We start from the raw sequence: 18,281 nt of genomic DNA, 5'->3' as shown, positions 1-18,281 counted from the left end.
TAGGAAATAAAAGCTAACACTTTTTTCTTTTTTTATAAAGGAAACCCTGAGAGTTTTTCGAAAGACGTGTTGGTTAGCTTCAGATTCCCCTTTACTTGTAGTTGAATGTAAAATAACGCTCGGTGCTGGCTAGACGCTTGGCCAATTTTCTGATATAATCAACCCGACCCAACCAATTTTCACAAAAACATTTAAAGAAGTCATGGTAACTGTGACGTACCGTCTGGCAACCAACCTAGGCGCCTCCTTCAAGATACAACTTCCTATATTTGCTGCCTATACTACGGTAGCCAAGGATATTACGATGTAACGCGTTTTACTTTAGCTGTTGATATGCCTTCACCTGTTAATATTTTGTGCACGCTTACCACTAGTAGTTTGTACCTTTCTCTCTCTCTTAAAATATTGAATAAAAAATGTGTTGAAAGCTGAAAATTGAAGGACAATGTGCCATAATTACCCATAAAATGCAAAGTTTAAGGGCCAGATTCTCAAAAGAGATACGCCGTCGTATCTCTGAGCTCGCCCTTTGTATCTATGCGACTGATTCTTAGAATCAGTTACGCATAGATAACCATTAGATCCGACAGGCGTAAGGCTCTTACGCTGTCGGATCCTAAATGCATTTTTTTTTTCGACGCTAGGTGTCGTTTTCTCAATCGAGTATGCCAATTAGCAAAATACGCGAATTCCCGAACGTAAGCCCGACCGACGCAGTGAAGTTACGACGTTTACGTAAGATTTGCGACGCGTAAAGTTGCCCCTGGGTATATGAGGCGCAGTTAATGTTAAGTATGGCCGTCGTTCCCGCGTCGAAATTTGAAAATTTACGCCGTTTGCGTAAGTCGCCCGTGAATGGCGCTGGACGCCATTTACGTTAACGTCGAAACCAATGACGTCCTTGCGACGTCATTTAGTGCCTAATTTAAATGATCCACGCCCCCTACTATTTGAATTAGGCGGGCTTGCGCCGGAGGATTTACGTTACGCCGCTGCAACTTTACAGGCAAGTGCTTTGTGAATCAAGCACTTGCCCGGAAAACTTGCGGCGGCGTAACGTAAATGAGATACGTTACGCCGCCGCAAAGATGCGTCGATCTACCAGAATCTGGCCCTAAATATGTTAGAATTATGCCGCATACACACGATCGGTTATTACGATGAGAACGGTCTGATGGACCAATTTCATCAGACCAAACTGATCGTGTGTAGGACCCATCGGTTATTTATCCATCGGTTAAAAAATGTGAAACTTGTTTTAAAATTAACCGATGGATACCTAACCGATAGAAAAAAAACGATCGTTTGTAGGCACGTCCATCGGTTAAAAATCCACGCATGCTCAGACTAAATTAGGGGACGGGAGCGCTCGTTCTGGTAAAACTAGCGTTCGTAATGGAGTAAGCACATTCATCACGCTGTAACAGACAGGAAAGCGCGAATCGTCTTTTACTAACACGAAATCAGCTTAAGGGTGGCGCCATTGGATTTGAACTTCCCCTTAAGGCCGCGTACACACGATCGGTTAAACCGATGAAAACGGTCTGATGGACCGTTTTCATCGGTCCAAACCGATTGTGTGTGGGCCCCATAGGTTAGTTAACCTTTGGTTAAAAAAATGGCAACTTGCTTTAAAATTTAACAGATGGATTGCTAACCGATAGGTCAAAACTGATCGTTAGTATGCAAAACCATTGGATAAAAACCCGCGCATGCTCAGAATCAAGTCGACGCATGCTTGGAAGCATTGAACTTTGTTTTTTTCAGCACGTCGCTGTGTTTTACGTCACTGCGTTCTTTTTTTTTTTTAATTCTTTATTTTATCCTTTTCTTTTTTCCATAGTAATGAGTGTTATATTGTTACATTTACAGACAAGTAAACATTTCTGGTTTCCATATATTAATACAAATATTATTACAGTCCTCTTGGTTACATCAGAGTTTCTGTATCTTTTACTGTTAAACTTAACTACTCACTGTTATGAAATAACCCGAATCTATACTTCATCTACCCGTTTCCCTCTTTTCCCTTAACTACCTCCCTCCTCCCTCCCCCCAAAAAAAAGTGACACGATCGGTTATTTAACCGATGGTGTGTACACACGACGGACCATCAGTCAGCTTCATCGGTTAACCGATGAAAACGGTCCATCAGACCGCTCTCATTGGATGGACTGATCGTGTGTACAAGGCTTAACTGTGGGGGGGATGGGCTACCACTGACGTGACACTAATCACTGCTCCCAATGACAGGGAGCAGTAGATCCCTGTCCTGTCACTAGGCAGAACAGGGAAATGCCTCGTTTACATAGGCATCTCCCCGTTCTCACTCTCCTCACCGCAATTGCGCGTCGTCGGCGTTGCGCGCGTGCCCGCTAGGCGGCAAATTCAATGGGACGTAGAGGTACGCCTATTTGCCTGCCCGTGCCATTCTTCCGGCGTATATTGGCGTGCGGCGGTCGGCAAGCGGTTAAAATGCAAATCAATTAATAACTTTTTTTAAATGCGTTTTTTTGGATCTTTTTTTTTTTTTGTTGTTTTTCTGTCTCTCGACGTTAAAATAAACCAACCATTAAAATTATAGGGCCAGATTCATGTAGAATCGCGGCGGCGTAACGTATCGTAGATACGTTACACCGCCGCAATTTTTCATCGCAAGTGCCTGATTCACCAAGCACTTGCAATGAAAACCTACGCCGGCGGCCTCCGGCGCAAGGCGGGCCAATTCAAATGGGCGTGTGCAATTTAAATTAGGCGCGCTCCCGCGCCGGACCTACCGCGCATGCTCCGTTTCCGAACTCCCGCCGCGCTTTGCGCGAAGTGACGTCATTTTTTTGAACGGCGACGCGCGTAGCGTAATTCCGTATTCCCGGACGGCTTACGCAAACGACGTTATTTTTTAAATTTCGGCGCGGGAACGACGGCCATACTTTACACAGCAATACGATTGCTGTGTAAAGTTAAGGCACCAAAAAAAACGACTAACTTTGCGACGGGAAACTAGACTAGCGGCGACGTAGCGAACGCGAAAAACCGTCGGGGATCGCCGTAACTCCTAATTTGCATACCCGACGCTGGTTTACGACGCAAACTCCCCCCAGCGGCGGCCGCGGTATTGCATCTTAAGATCTGACAGTGTAAAACAATTACACCTGTCGGATCTTAGGGCTATCTATGCGTAACTGATTTTATGAATCAGCCGCATGGATAGAAACAGAGATACGACGGAGTATCAGGAGAAACGCCGTCATATCTCATTTGTGAATCTGGCCCATAGACTGATCTTTTTATTTTTTTTATCAGTGGGCAAATGTACAAAACCAGTAGGGGGGTCAAATACTTATTTCCTCTCGCTGTATGTGTACAGTGTTACCCTGATGAACATGACCGGATTGTTGCAACGTCACCATTCTGGTTGTGGGGGTGAGGAATGGTTGTACTGCGCTCAATGCGCGACAAATATTAAACATCTGCTCGCTTCGTTCTTATAGTCCCCTGTGAGTCATTTCCATCTCAGGCACGCCGAGTGTACATTGATTCTAGATAACCACATCTGCTCCTCTTGTTCCGGGTATGTAGACAGAAATCGCAGGGACTTATACACTGAGAGAAATATGGGAGGCTACCATTGCTGACTTCTGTCTAAAAATGCCGGTTACCTGGCTATCTCTAGCTTCAATCCTCATTGGTTAGGAACAAGCATGCCTCCAGTGAAGTCAGATCCCTTTATATTGTTTTAAGCCAGATTCAGAAAGACTGGCTTAACTTTGTGCAGGCGTAGCGTATCGCATATACGCTACGCCGCCTTAAGTCAGAGAGGCAAGTGCTGTATTCACAAAGCACTTGCCTCCTAACTAACGGCGGCGTAGCGTAAATGGGGCCGGCGTAAGCGCGCCAAATTCAAATGAGGATGGGGGGGGCGTGTTTTATGTTAATGGGGGGTGACCTGACGTGATTGACGTTTTTTACGAATGGCTCATGCGCCGTCCGTGTACATATCCCAGTGTGCATTGCGCCAAAGTACGCCGCAAGGACGTATTGGTTTCGACGTGAACGTAAATTACCTCCAGCCCTATTCACGGACGACTTACGCAAACGACGTAAAATTAAAAAATTTCGACGCGGGAACGACGGCCATACTTAACATTGACTACGCCTCCTAGGGGCAGCTTTATCTTTACGCGGCATATCTCTTACGGAAACCGTGTATCTTTACTGCGACGGGCGCACGTACGTTTCTGAATCGGCGTATCTAGTTATTTGCATATTCTACGCCAAACTCAACGGAAGCGCCACCTAGCGGCCAGCGTAAATATGCACCCTAAGATAGGACGGCGTAGGAGACTTACGCCGCTCGTATCTCAGCCTAATTTAAGCGTATCTGGTTTCCAGAATACGCTTAAATTTAGGACGGCGTAGATTCAGAGTTACGATGGCGTATCTACTGATACGCCGGCGTAAAGCTACCTGAATCTAGCTATATGTCTATTTTTTTTTTCCTGGCCAGTGACTGGATTGAAATAAAATGGGATTTTCACTCATCCCCCCCCCCTCCGAAAAATAAAAGTCAACCGCTACAAATGATGTCGCTGCTGACTTTTAACCTCTGCAGCCCCCGGAAGGTTTACACCCCTTTTCATGACCGGGCCATTTTTTGCGATACGGCACCGCAGTACTTTAACCACTTAAGGACCTTGCCTGTTTTTAAGACTCGGTGTTTACAAGATTAAAACATTTTCTTGCTAGAAAATTACTTAGAACCCCCAAACGTTATAATTTTATTTCCAACACCCTAGAGAATAAAATGGCGGTCATTGCAATACTTTTTGTCACACCGTATTTGTGCAGCGGTCTTACAAGCGCACCTTTTTTTGGGGGAAAAAAATCACCTTTTTAAAAAAAAAACAAATAAGACAACCGTAAAGTTAGCCCAATTTTTTTTCATATTGTGAAAGATAATGTTACGCCGAGTAAAATGATACCCAACATGCCACGCTTCAAAATTGCGCCCGCTCGTGGAACGGCGTCAAACTTTTACCCTTAAAAATCTCCGTAGGCGACGTTTAAAAAATTCTACAGGTTGCATCTTTTGAGTTACAGAGGTGGTCTGGGGCTAGAATTATTGCTCTCTCTCTAATGATCGCGGCGATAAATATCCCCCAAAAATATATATATATAAAAAAAAAAAATTCCCTCAGTTTAGGCCGATACGTATTCTTCTACCTATTTTTGGTAAAAAAAATCGCAATAAGCATTTATCGATTGGTTTGCGCAAAATATTTAGGGCCAGATTCACAAAAGGGATACGACGGCGTATCTGCTGATACTCCGTTGTATCTCTGTTTCTATCTATGCGACTGATTCATAGAATCAGTTACGCATAGATAATCCTAAGGCCTCGTACACACCACCGGATCTATCCGCTGGGATTTATCCGCAGATCAGTTCCAGCGGATAGATCCTGTGGTGTGTACGGCCCAGCGGATTTATCCGCGGATATTTTTCGGGTCGATGGATTTCAAGCGGATATAAATCTCTTAGCATGCTCACCGGATCAATCCGTCCGCTCCTCTCCCTCGCATGCGTCGTAATGATTCGACGCATGCGTGGAAGTCTTTATCTTCCAGCGTCGCGCACGTCGCCGCGTCATCATCGCGGCGACGGCGCGACACGTCACCGCGGATGGATTCCGCGCGGATTTCGATCTGATGGTTAGTACAACCATCAGATCAAAATCCGCCAGAGGATTTATCCGCGGGAACGGTCCGGAGGACCGTTTCCAGCGGATAATCCTCTCGTGTGTACGGGGCCTAAGATCCGACAGGTGTAATAGTTTTACACTGTCGGATCTTAGGATGCAGTACCGCGGCCGCTGGGGGGAGTTTGCGTCGTAAACCAGCGTCGGGTATGCAAATTAGCAGTTACGGCGATCCACAAAACTTTTTCCCGTCGTTACGTCGCCGCAAGTGTTAGTTTGCCGTCGCAAAGATAGGGCACCTTTTACAAAGTGTAAAATTAGTACACCATGTAAAAGTATACCCGTCTTTCCCGCGTCGCTCTTGACATTTTTTATTTTTTTTTTCCCGGCGCAAGTCTTTTTTTCACGTCGCGATTCACAAAACGTCGGCGCCTCGTAATTTCGCGCAAAGCACGTCGGGAAATTTGCGTCGGGAGCATGCGCAGTGCGTCCGGCGCGGGAGCGTGCCTAATTTAAATGGTACCCGCCCCATTTGAATTGGCCCGCCTTGCGCCGGACGGATTTAGGATACACCGCCGCAAATTTCCAGGTAAGTGCTTTGTGGATCGGGCACTTAGACAGAAACTTTGCGGCGGTGTAACTTAAATCGGTTACGTTACGCTGCGCCCGGGCTACGTGAATCTGGCCCATAGCGTTTACAAAATAGGGGGTAGTTTTATTGCATTTTTATAAAAAAAAAAGTTTTACTACTAATGGAGTGTTCTCAGCCCCAAAATGCCTACAACTCACACACACATGGAGGATGGACTTGATGGACCGTATCCGCGGATAAATCCTCTCGTGTGTACTAGGCCTAACACACACACATGGAGGATGGACTTGATGGACCGGAGTCTTTTTTTCAACCGTATCTAATGTGTAACTATGTAACAGTGACATCTATCTGCCTCTTCCTGTCTGTAGTCTATGGCCCCTGGGGGGGAGGGGGACACACAAATGACATGATGGCACTTCCACTGTGTGTATGAGATCATCTTCCAGAGACAATGAGAGCTTTGAGATGTCAGATTGTAGAGATGTTCTCTGTACTCTTCACATACAATAGGGGGGATTTACTAAAACTGGAGAGCGCAGAATCTTGTGCAGCCGTGCATGGGAGCCAATCAGCTTCTAACATCAGCTTGTTCAATTAACCCCTTCTCGACTGCAATACGTATTTATATACATTGCGGCTTTAAAGTGGTTTACCGGGATTATGGCTGAAGCTGTCATACCCCGGATATTTTTATTTTATTTTTCTCGTGAAATGCGATCTGAGTGGCCGATTAGCTGCTGAATCGCTTTCAGAAGCAAGCGGGGGGGGGGGGGTTGCCCCCTCCTGCGGCTTTTGCCGGCGTTTCTCGTGCTTACTGTTCTTACCAGCGCTCCCGGGAATTTTTTGGGGGTTTTATTTTTAATCCTTTGCTTACAAAGTTAAGCTGGCCGCACACGCCATACAATTTTCTTATTCAATTTCCTTTAGACCCCTTTCGCAATGGGGCGTTTTTCAGGCGCTTTAGCGTTAAAAAAAAAAAAGCCTGTAAACCGCCTGAAAGAAGCCTCATCTGCAATCCCAATGTGAAAGCCCGAGTGCTTTCAGTGCCCTTTCACACTGCCAGCGCCCAAAAAACGCTGGTAAAGCGCCGCTAAGACCCCTTTCACAATGGGGCGTTTTTCATGCGCTTTAGCGTTAAAAAAAAAAGCCTGAAAGAAGCTGCATCTGCAATCCCAATGTGAAAGCCCCGAGTGCTTTCACACTGAGGCGCTGCGCTGGCAGGGCGTCAAAAAAAAAGTCCTGCAAGCGCCGTCTTTGCAGCGCTTTAAGAGTGTTGAATACACGGCTCCTAAAGCCCCCTTCCCATTGAGAGAGCTTTTTTTTAACGCCAAAGCGCCTGAAAAACGCCCTAGTGTGAAAGGGTTCTTAGCGGCGCTTTACCAGCGTTTTTCGGGCGCTGGCAGTGTGAAAGGGCTCTGAAAGCACTCAGGCTTTCACATTGGGATTGCAGATGAGGCCCGAAAAACGCCCCAGTGTGAAAGGGGTCTTAGATTTACCTTCAACTGTGCAAAAAACTACTTAGAACCCCCAAACATTATAAATATATATATATATATATATATATATATATATATATATATATATATATATATATATATATACCGTATTTATCTGCGTATACTGCGCACTTTTTTGCCCTGAAAATCATACGTACAGGACATGAGCCGGAGAAGCCGAGCCTGCCTGACTATACACGAGTATTCAAACTCAGGGCGGGAAAGCGGGGATCGAGCGGGGAGGACCCCGCAGAAGGACGCCGGACCCGACGAGGCGGCCGATGGACGCCATGCAAGACACCAAAACTGTAAGTACTAAAATCTTTTTTTACAGGAATGTCGGGTCCACTTTAGGGGTGCGCGCTATACGCCAGAGCGCACAATACCCCGATATATACGGTATATATATATATATATATATATATATATATATATATATATATATATTTATTTATTTATAAAAAATGTTTACTATGGCCCGGGAACCTGAAAGTGACGTCAAACATAACTCCAGTCCTCCAAATCTAAAGGAAGTCTATAGAAAAAAATTGTATAATGTATGAGAGCCCTTTCACACTGTCAGCGACCGAAAAACGCTGGTAAAGCGCCGCTAAAAGTAGCAGCGCGTTTTTCAAGCGCTGGCAGGGCGCTTTTAACCCCCGCTAGTGGCCGAATAAAGGGTTAAAAGTGCCCACAAAGCACCGCTGACAAGGCACTTAGCATTGATTTCAATGGGAAAGGGCGCTTTAGGAGCGCTGTATTCACTGCTCCTAAAGCGCTGCAAAGAAGCTTGCAGCGCCTCAGTGTGAAAACGCTTTCACGCTGAGATTCCAGGTGAGGCTTCTTTCAGGCGCTTTAGAGGCGCTTTTTTTAGCGCTTGAAAAACTGCCCCAGTGTTAAAGGGGTCTAATGTCTCGTACACAACTACACACGATCGGAATTTCCGATGAAAAAAGTCAGGACGGAATTTTTTTTCATCGGAAATTCCGACCGTCTGTGGGCCCCCATCTTTTTTTCGTCTAAGAAATAGAACATGTTTTATTTATTTTTATTCGATGGAAAAAAACTATCGAAAATTCCGATCGTCTGTGTGGAACTCCGACAGAGAAAAAAAACACACGCATGCTCAGAATCAAGTCGACGCATGCTCGGAAGCATTGAACTTTCTTTTTCTCGGCTCGTCGTAGTGTTTAACGTCACCGCGCTTTGGACGGTCGGAATTTGGTCTGACAGTGTGTATGCAAGACAGCTTGAACGTAATTCCGACGAAAAAATTCCATCAGATTTTTATACCGTCGGAAATTCCGATCGCGTGCACAGGGCATTACAGTAGATGGGGTCATTAGCTGGGCATGGAGACATGTGAGGCAAAGATGGTCGCCACTCATCTCTTTTTCCTTGGCTTGGAGGACCGGAGTTATGTTTGACGTCACTTCCAGGTTCCCGGGCCATAGTAAACATTTATAGATATAGATATAGATTTATATATAGATATCTATATATATATATATATATATATATATATATATATATATATATATATATATATATATATATACCGTATTTATCAGCGTATACCGCGCACTTTTTTGCCCTGAAAATCAGGGCAAAATCGTGTGTACGCGGTATACGCCGATACCCGCTTTCCCGCGCCGAGTTTTGAATACTGCGCCAACATATACCGAGCGCAGTACACTCGGGTATAGTCGGGCAGTCTCGGCTCCTTCCGCGCTCACGTCCTGAATGTACAGGACGTCAGCGCGAGAGTTGCCGAGCATTGCCGACAATACACGAGTGTACTGCGCTCTGTATATGTCGGCGCAGTATTCAAACTCGGCGCGGGAAACGAGTGGGAAGGACGCGAGGACGCCGCAGAAGGACGCCGGACCCGACGAAGAGGACACCCGAAGCCGCAGAAGGACGCTGGACCCGACGAAGAGGACACCCGAAACCGCAGACGAACGCCGGACCCGACGAGGCCGCCGATGGATGCCGCGCAAGACACCAAAACTGTAAGTACAAAAAAAACTTTTTTTTCCACAGGATTGGGGGCAACTTTAGGGGTGCGCGGTATACGCGGGAGCGCGTTATACCGCGATAAATATGGTAGATAGATATCTATATATAAATCTATATACATAGATATATCTATATAAATATATATGTACAGTATATGTATATATATTAGAGCTGGGCGATTTAAAAAAAAAAAACACAATTCATGATTCGAATCGATTCTTTTTTCTTTTTATATGGACGCCCCGCCGATCCTGAGGAGCTGCGGGCGGGAGTTTTTAGGCAAGGCTGCAGCTTCAGCCTAATCCGCGACGTCCGGCCTAGCGGACTAGGCCGCAGTCGCCGCCTCGCCTAAAAACTCCTGCCCGCAGCTCCTCAGGACCGGCGCGGTGTCAGCGCCGGTCCTCGTGGAAAAAAAATAAAAAAATCGAAAAAATCGAATTGCTGAAAATCTGAATCGATTTGACCTCTCAACTCGATTCAGGTTACAAATCGATTTTTCCCCCAGCCCTAATATATATATAAAATGTTTGGGGGTTCTAACTAATTTTCTAATAAATACAGATTTATACTTGCCAGGAAAGGCCTTGAAGAAGAAAAAATCTAGAAGCCGATTGGTTTCTATGCAGAGCTGCGCCAGATTTCGCACTCTCCAGTTTTAGCGCAGGGGTCGACAATATCCGGGCGCCAGGTCGCAATTGCGGCAAGAAATTGTGACCTGGAGCCCGCGCCCGCCGGTAATTGAGGCCGCGGCTTTGCGGCCTACAAGGCCGCGGCCTCAATTACCGGCCGCCGCAGGCCCGCCACGATCGCGCGGTGGGGGAGGTGGGGGCGCACGGAGGCACAGGATCCTGTGTCTCCGTGCGCCCCCACCTCCCCCGCTGCACGATCGTGGCGGGCCCGTGACGGCCAGTAATTGGGGCCGCGGCTTTGTGAAGTCCCAAGCTCTTCCTTCTGCGAGCTGGCGCCATCTGGTGGTGGCCGTTGGCATTACAAGTTAAACAGCAATTCTAAAATGTAATTTTTCACTATTTTCACTGCCATCTCCTTCCCCCTAATTAGAACCCCCAAACATTATATATATTTTTTATTCTAACACCCTAGAGAATAAAATGGCGATCGTTGCAATACTTTCTGTCACGCCGTATTTGCGCAGCGGTCTTACAAGCGCACTTTTTTGGGAAAGAATTACACTTTTTTTTTATTAAAAAATAAGACAACAGTAAAGTTATCCCAATTTTTTTTTATATTGTGAAAGATAATGTTACACCGAGTAAATTGATACCCAACATGTCACGCTTCAAAATTGCGTCCGCTCGTGGAATGCCGACAAGCTTTTACCCTTTAGAATCTCCATAGGCGACATTTAAAAAAATGTACAGGTTGCATGTTTTGAGTTACAGAGGAGGACTAGGACTAGAATTATTGCTCTCGCTCTACCAATCGTGGCGCTACCTCACATGTGTGGTTTGAATACCGTTTACATACGCGGGCGCTACTCACGTATGCGCTCGCTTCTGCGCGCAAGCTCGTCGGGACGGGGCGTGTTTTCTGGCTCCTAACCTTTTTAGCTGGCTCCTAGGGCCGGATTCAGAAACGAGATACAACGGCGTATCTCCTGATACGCCGTCGTATCTCTGAGTCCAGCCGGTCGTATCTATGCGCCCGATTCAGAGAATCAGTTACGCATAGATATCCCTAAGATCCGACTGGTGTAAGTGTCTTACACCGTCGTATCTTAGGCTGCATAACCACGCTGGCCGCTAGGTGGCGCTTCCGTATAGTTTCGCGAGGAATATGCAAATGAGCTAGATACGCCAATTCAGAAACGTACGTCCCGCCGGCGCATTTTTTTTTACGTCGTTTACGTTAGGCTTTTTTCGGCGTATAGTTACCCCTGCTATATGAGGCGTACTCAATGTTAAGTATGGCCGTCGTTCCCGCGCCAAGTTTTGACATTTTTACGTCGTTTGCGTAAGTCGTTCGCGAATACGGCTTTACATTCACGTCGAATCCAATACGTCCTTGCGGCGTAATTTGGAGCAATGCACACTGGGATATTTTACGGACGGCGCATGCGCCGTTAAAAAAAAAAACGTCAAAAAACGCGGGGTCAAGTAAAATTTTAATAAAACACGCCCCCAACATCCCCATTTGAATTAGGCGGCCTTACGCCGCAACACATACCCATTTGAATTAGGCGGCCTTACGCCGCAACACATACGTTACGCCGCCGTAACTAAGGGCGCAAGTTCTTTCTGAATACAGATCTTGCGCCCAAAGTTACAGCGGCGTAACGTAATCGGAGATACGTTACGCCGGAAGAAAGATGCGCTCATCTTTCTGAATCCGGCCCCTAGATTCCAAGCAAATTTGTCAAACCCTGTTGCGCTCAAATTTGTCAAACCCTGTTGCGCTGTCAAACCCTGTTGCGCTCAAATTTGTCAAACCCTGTTGCGCTCATCTTTCTGAATCCGGCCCCTAGATTCCAAGCAAATTTGTCAAACCCTGTTTTAGTGCATCAACCCCCCAAAGCCTTATCTAGCCCAGACGCACCACATACCGCGCGTTCCGCTCTACAATACACAATCATATATAGACGGTTGATACATTTGTCGTTTATTTTTCTTAAAGCCGTAGAAGCACTCCCCCCACCCCCTTTTCCCAGGAACACGGAAAGAAGGAAGGCGTTACATACATCTACTGTATAAAATATATAAAATAACACACAGAGATCAATCTCTGCCATCAAATATAATACTGTGATGGTGTAAAAGGTTCCCAAATCAAAGCTGCGTTCAGTTTTTTAATCGATAGGGGAAAAAAAATAAAAAATTCTGTAACCAAAAACTTATCTTTGGAGTTGTATTCAGAACTATGACAAGCGTTACAAAGACACAAAATAAAAGTAACAATGTTACATAAAAGGACTCATCATCAGAGATGAATATTTCCTCTGCCACACCTGGAACGCGTCATTCGCGTGTGGCTCAGAAAAGAGAAGTCAGTTTCTTCCACCCCGAGGCTACACAAAAAAAAAAAAAAAACACAATTTCTCCGCCAAAAAAGAAAAAACGTTAAATGACGCTCTTGTTCCCTTTACACTTCTTGACGGAGAAGCAGACGGTGGTGGAGACATAAAAGAGGCAGCAGAGGCAGGCGAAGACGGAGGCCACCACGTAGGTCTTGTAGTAACAGGCGCTCTTGTAGTTGGGGATGTTGCAATAAGAGTTGCTTTCGATGGTGACGACGATGATGGCAGTGGCGGCGACGTGGAGGGCAGCGGCCAGGGCGTCGTAGACCAGGTTGGTGAGGAGCCACCGGTCGCCTCCGATCAACGGGACCATTTCCTGCTTGTCCAGCAGGGTGACGAAATAAAGGAGCAGGGTGACCAGCCAGAAGAAGACGAAGACAAACAGGGCGAAGCGGACCGTGTTGTTGAAGTTGCTGGTGGCGATGGCGATCCAGACGGCGGCGCCCGTGGCGAGCTGCAGGAGCCTCAGCACCCCGGGGAAGCTTCGGAGGAATACCTTGTTGGGGCTGAGCGAACTCCTGGTTGCTTGGGCAGACATTGCACAGACCGCAGATGACTGACACAGGAGGGGGGGGGGGAGAGAAGACTTAATCCAAATTCTTGCAGATCAGAACTTCTCTCCGGAGGTCCAGAGGAGCAGCGAGGAGACACTTTTTCATACAATCCAGCTCTGGGCTTCTATAGAAGCAGATTGCAGGATCCCTTTCAGGGCTCTTTTTTTTTTCTTGTCGGGATTGGAGGGTGGGGGCAGTCCCACCGTGTAACTCAACGCCTCTCGTTCCTTTGCTGACATCATCCTCAGCATACAACTTCCTCTGCCTCAACATCTGGCTGAACAGAGTCCCAGCAGATACTCTATAGTATTGGCTCTATACACAGAGCGAAGGCAGTGTGTTCATACAGCATCAAAGCATGGCCAGGAATGTAGGATCTGAGCAATGACTGGGGGGGGGGGGGGGGGGGCTGCTGGCATTCCAATGTGAGGTGGAGAATTTATTACTTTTACTTTGTTATTATTATTTACTGTCAAGTGATACTAAAGGCTGTTTTCGGTTCTAAAAAATAAAAACGTATGCATGATGTTTGCTTACAGTAGAACCCCCAAAAACATTATATATCCTAGATATATATATATTTTTTATTATTTTTTTATTTTTTATTATTATTAATATTTTTTATTTCTTTTTTATAAAACATTTTTAGTGGAGACCCTAGAGAATAAAATGGAAATCATTGCAATATTTTGTCACACGGTATTTGCGCAGTGGTCTTTCAAACGCAATTTTAAAGTGTGACATATTAGGTATCTATTTATTTGGTGTAAAATATATATTTATATATATATATATATATATATATATATATATATTTTTTTTTTTTTTTAATTGGGTTATATATTGTTTTTTTTTTGCATTACAATTCCTTAAGTATATACCGTATTTATCGCGGTATAACGCGCTCCTGCGTATACCGCGTACCCCCAAAGTTGACCCGAATCCTGTGGAAAAAAAAGTTTTTTTTGTACTTACAGTTTTGGTGTCTTGCGCGGCGTCCATCGGCGGCCTCGTCGGGTCCGGCGTTCGTCTGCGGCTTCGGGTGGCGGGTCCGGCGTCCTTCTGCGGCTTCGGGTGTCCTTCTGCGGCGGGTCCGGTGTCCTCTTCGGCGGGTCCGGCGTCCTTCCCGCTCGTTTCCCGCGCCGAGTTTGAATACTGCGCCGACATATACAGAGCGCAGTACACTCGTGTGTTGTCGGCAATGCTCGGCTACCCGCGCTGACGTCCTGTACGTCCAGGACGTGAGCGCGGAAGAAGCCGAGACTGGCCGACTATACCCGAGTGTACTGCGCTCAGTATATGTCGGCGCAGTATTCAAAACTCGGCGCGGGAAAGCGGGTATCGGCGTATACCGCGCACCCACGATTTTGCCCTGATTTTCAGGGCAAAAAAGTGCGCGGTATACGTTGATAAATACGGTATATATGTGTGCGTGCCTGGTGGGCACGATGAACGACAGGCACCCGCGATTGCTCGTGACAGAGTGAGAACTCTGTTCTGTCAGGGGAGAGGAGACAGATTGTGGGGCAGATCCATATACATCTGCGCCGGGCACAGCGTATCTAAGATACGCTACACCGCCGTAACTTATCTTTTTTAATTAGAATCCACAACGAATCCGCGCCATAAGTTACGGCGGCGTAGTGTATCTCTCGCGACGTAAGGGCGCGGAATTCAAATGGATCTAATGGGGGCGTGTTTTATGTTAATACGTCGTGACCCCGACGTAAACAACGTTTTTTTGGAACTGCGCATGCGCCTTCCCTGGGGGTATCCCAGTGCGCATTCTTGAAATTAAACCGGAACCCGCCAATGCTTACGACGGTGACGTCATTCTACGCAAATTCCTATTTGCGAACGACTTACGCAAACGACGTAAAGAATTGTACTCGGGAAGGACGGCCATACTTAACATTGAGTACGCCTCAGTATAGCAGCTATAACTATACGCCGGAACAAAAAAGCCGAACGCAAACAACGGAAAAAAAATCGCCGAGCCGACGTACGTTCGTGGATCGCCGTAAATAGCTAATTTGCATACTCGACGCTGATTTCAACGGAAACGCCACCTAGCAGGCCGCCAAAAAATTGCAGCTTAGATCCAACGGCGTACGAAGACGTACGCCTGTCGGATCTAGCCGAGATGCCGTCGTATCTTGTTTTGAGGATTCAAAACAAAAATATGACGCAGGAATTTTGAAATTACGCCGGCGTATCAATAGATACGCCGGCGTAATTTCTTTGTGGATCTACCCCATTGTGTTTTTATACAAAGGAACCACAGATCTGTCTCCTCCTCTAGTCAGCCAAATTTCCCCTACAGTTAGAACCCAGGGAACACATTTAACCCCTTGATCGCCCCCTAGTGTTAACCCCTTTCCTGCCAGTGACATTTATACAGTAATCAGTGGCTATTTATAGCTCTGATCGCTGTATAAATGACAATGGTCCCAAAAAAGTGTCAAAAGTGTCTAATGTGTCCGCCGCAATGTTGCAGTCCTGATAAAAATCGCAGATCGCCGCCATTACTAGTAGAAAAAAAAATATTAATAAAAATGCCACAAAACTATCCCCTATTTTGTAGACGCTATAAATTTTGCGTAAATCAATCACTATACGCTTGTGATTTTTTTTTACCAAAAATATGTAGAAGAATACATATCGGCCTAAACCGAGGATTTTTTTTTTTTTTGTTATTATTATTTTTGGGGGGATATTTATTATAGCAAAAAGTAACAAATACAATTTTTTCAAAATTTACACTCTATTTTTGTTTATAGCGCAAGAAATAAAAACCGCAGAGGTGATCAAATACCACCAAAAGAAAGCTCTATTTGTGGGGAAAAAAGGACGTCAATTTTGTTTGGGTACAACTTCGCACAACCGCGCAATTGTCAGTTAAAGCAATGCAGTGCCGTATCGCAAAAAATGGCCCAGGCAGGATGGGGGGTAAATTCTTCCGGGGCTGAAGTGGTTAAAGTGCCTCCCCCTGTCCCCGCGAGCTCGAAAGAAAACGAATGCGTAAGTCGCGCCCGCATATGTAAGCGGTGTTCAAACCACACATGGGAGGTGTCGCCGCGATCGTCAGAGCGAGAACAATAATTCTAGCAAAAGATCTCCCCTGTAACTCTAACCTGGTAACCGTAAAAAATTAAAGCGTCGCCTATGGAGATTTTTAGGTGCCGTAGTTTGTTCGCCATTCTACTAGCGGGCGCAATTTCAAGGCATGACATGTTAGGTATCTATTTACTTGGCGTAACATCATCTTTCACATTATACAAACAAATTGGGCTAACTTTACTGTTTAGTATTTTTTATGATTCTTTGTTTTTTCTTAAAAAGTGCGTTTAAAAAGATCGCTGCGCAAATATCGTGTGGCGTAAAATATTGCACCATTTTGTTCTCTAGGGTCTCTGCTAAAATATTATATATATATATATATATATATATATATATATATATATATATATATGAATAAATAAATGTTTGGGGGTTCTAAGTAATTATGTAGCAAAAAAAATGTTTTTGCATTTCAGCTCCCGGTCCTGTCAGGGGGAGAAATGGCTGATCGTATGTTCATACAATGTATGAACAGCGATCTGCCATTTCCCCTAGTCGGTCCCACCCCCCCTTCAGTTAGAACACACCCTAGGGAACATACTTAACCCCCTTCCCCGCCCTCTAGTGTTAACCCCTTCCCCGCCCCCTAGTGTTAACCCCTTCACTGCCAGTGACACTTTTACAGTAATCAGTGCATTTTTATAGCACTGATCGCTATAAAAATGCCAATGGTCCCAAAAATGTGTCAAAAGTGTCCGAAGTGCCCGCCACAAGGTCGCAGTACCGATAAAAATCGCAGATCGCTGCCATTAGATCCTGCACCTCTCAGTGCAGCCACAGCACCCCCCCCTTGTCTCCGCCTCCCCTGGTCTCAGCATATAGCCGACTCCAGTCCTCCTCGAAGCCTCTGCACTTTCTGCTTCCCTGCTTCACCACAAGCTTCCAAGCTTCTTCCCAGCAGAAGCACATGGAAAGGGAGGTGCACAGCACTATAATATAAGAGAGGGTGGGGGGGGGCTCTGATGGTGGGGGGGGACTCTCGACTTCTGATGGTGGGGGGGACTCCCAGACTTCTGATGGTGGGGGGGACTCTCGACTTCTGATGGTGGGGGGGCTCTCGACTTCTGATGGTGGGGGGGGGCTCTCGACTTCTGATGGTGGGGAGGCTTTTGACTTTTGATGGTGGGGAGGCTTTTGACTTTTGATGGTGGGGGGCTCTTGACATCTAGTCTTACATACACAACCGGCCCTTTGAGGGCCATAAAAGTGATGGCTGTAGAGCCACCCAGATCACTATCACTAGGCAGCCAATCGCCAACGATCCCAAGATCAATGCTGCAGCGTGGAATGCACGTGGTTGCTGCACGCTGGTGCGGGGTTCAAGCAGGCAGCGAGGAGGCGATACATCCCCTCAATGCCTGTCAAAGCGATATAAATGCGGATCACCCTTCAGAGACCAACACTTGTGTGAACGAAGCCCTTCCTGCCACACGACAACCAAACTGAGGAGACTAAAAACGGTGACAGGCTTGCCCGTCGTGTGCGATTTCTGGCGTATCTTCTAACCCTAATAACCAAACAGATCGCCAGAAAACAATGTTGCAAATGCTTTACAGGCCCCAGCAACAAAGTTACAGATTTATACCATAAAATCTCCAGTAGGGGGAGCTATGAGATCAGTTTGAGTTCTATTTATTGCATCGTTCAAATAGAGGAAAAAAATCATAAATAAATAAGTATTAAAGTTACTCTAAGCCCCTCTTTCACACCGGTGACAGGCAGGGCTGGTGCTAGACTATTTTGCACCCTAGGCAAGACCATCTACCTA

At 46.0% G+C, this 18,281-nt stretch overlaps 1 protein-coding gene across 1 annotated transcript; it reads right to left on the bottom strand.

Moving 5' to 3' along the window:
- Positions 1 to 12,403: 12,403 nt before the first annotated feature.
- MARVELD1 (MARVEL domain containing 1) lies at positions 12,404 to 13,664 on the bottom strand. The gene has a single exon (XM_040361261.1). It carries the CDS (start codon positions 13,375 to 13,377, stop codon positions 12,883 to 12,885), a length of 495 nt encoding a protein of 164 aa, XP_040217195.1. The 5' UTR covers positions 13,378 to 13,664; the 3' UTR covers positions 12,404 to 12,882.
- Positions 13,665 to 18,281: the final 4,617 nt, after the last annotated feature.

This window comes from Rana temporaria, chromosome 8, assembly GCF_905171775.1.
Source record: "Rana temporaria chromosome 8, aRanTem1.1, whole genome shotgun sequence".
NCBI classification, from domain to species: Eukaryota; Metazoa; Chordata; class Amphibia; order Anura; family Ranidae; genus Rana; species Rana temporaria.
This window is presented reverse-complemented; position numbering and strand designations above follow the sequence as displayed.

Bases quoted from the DNA above. Each gene is read 5' to 3' on its own strand.
- MARVELD1 (XM_040361261.1), bottom strand. From the start codon at position 13,377: ATGTCTGCCCAAGCAACCAGGAGTTCGCTCAGCCCCAACAAGGTATTC.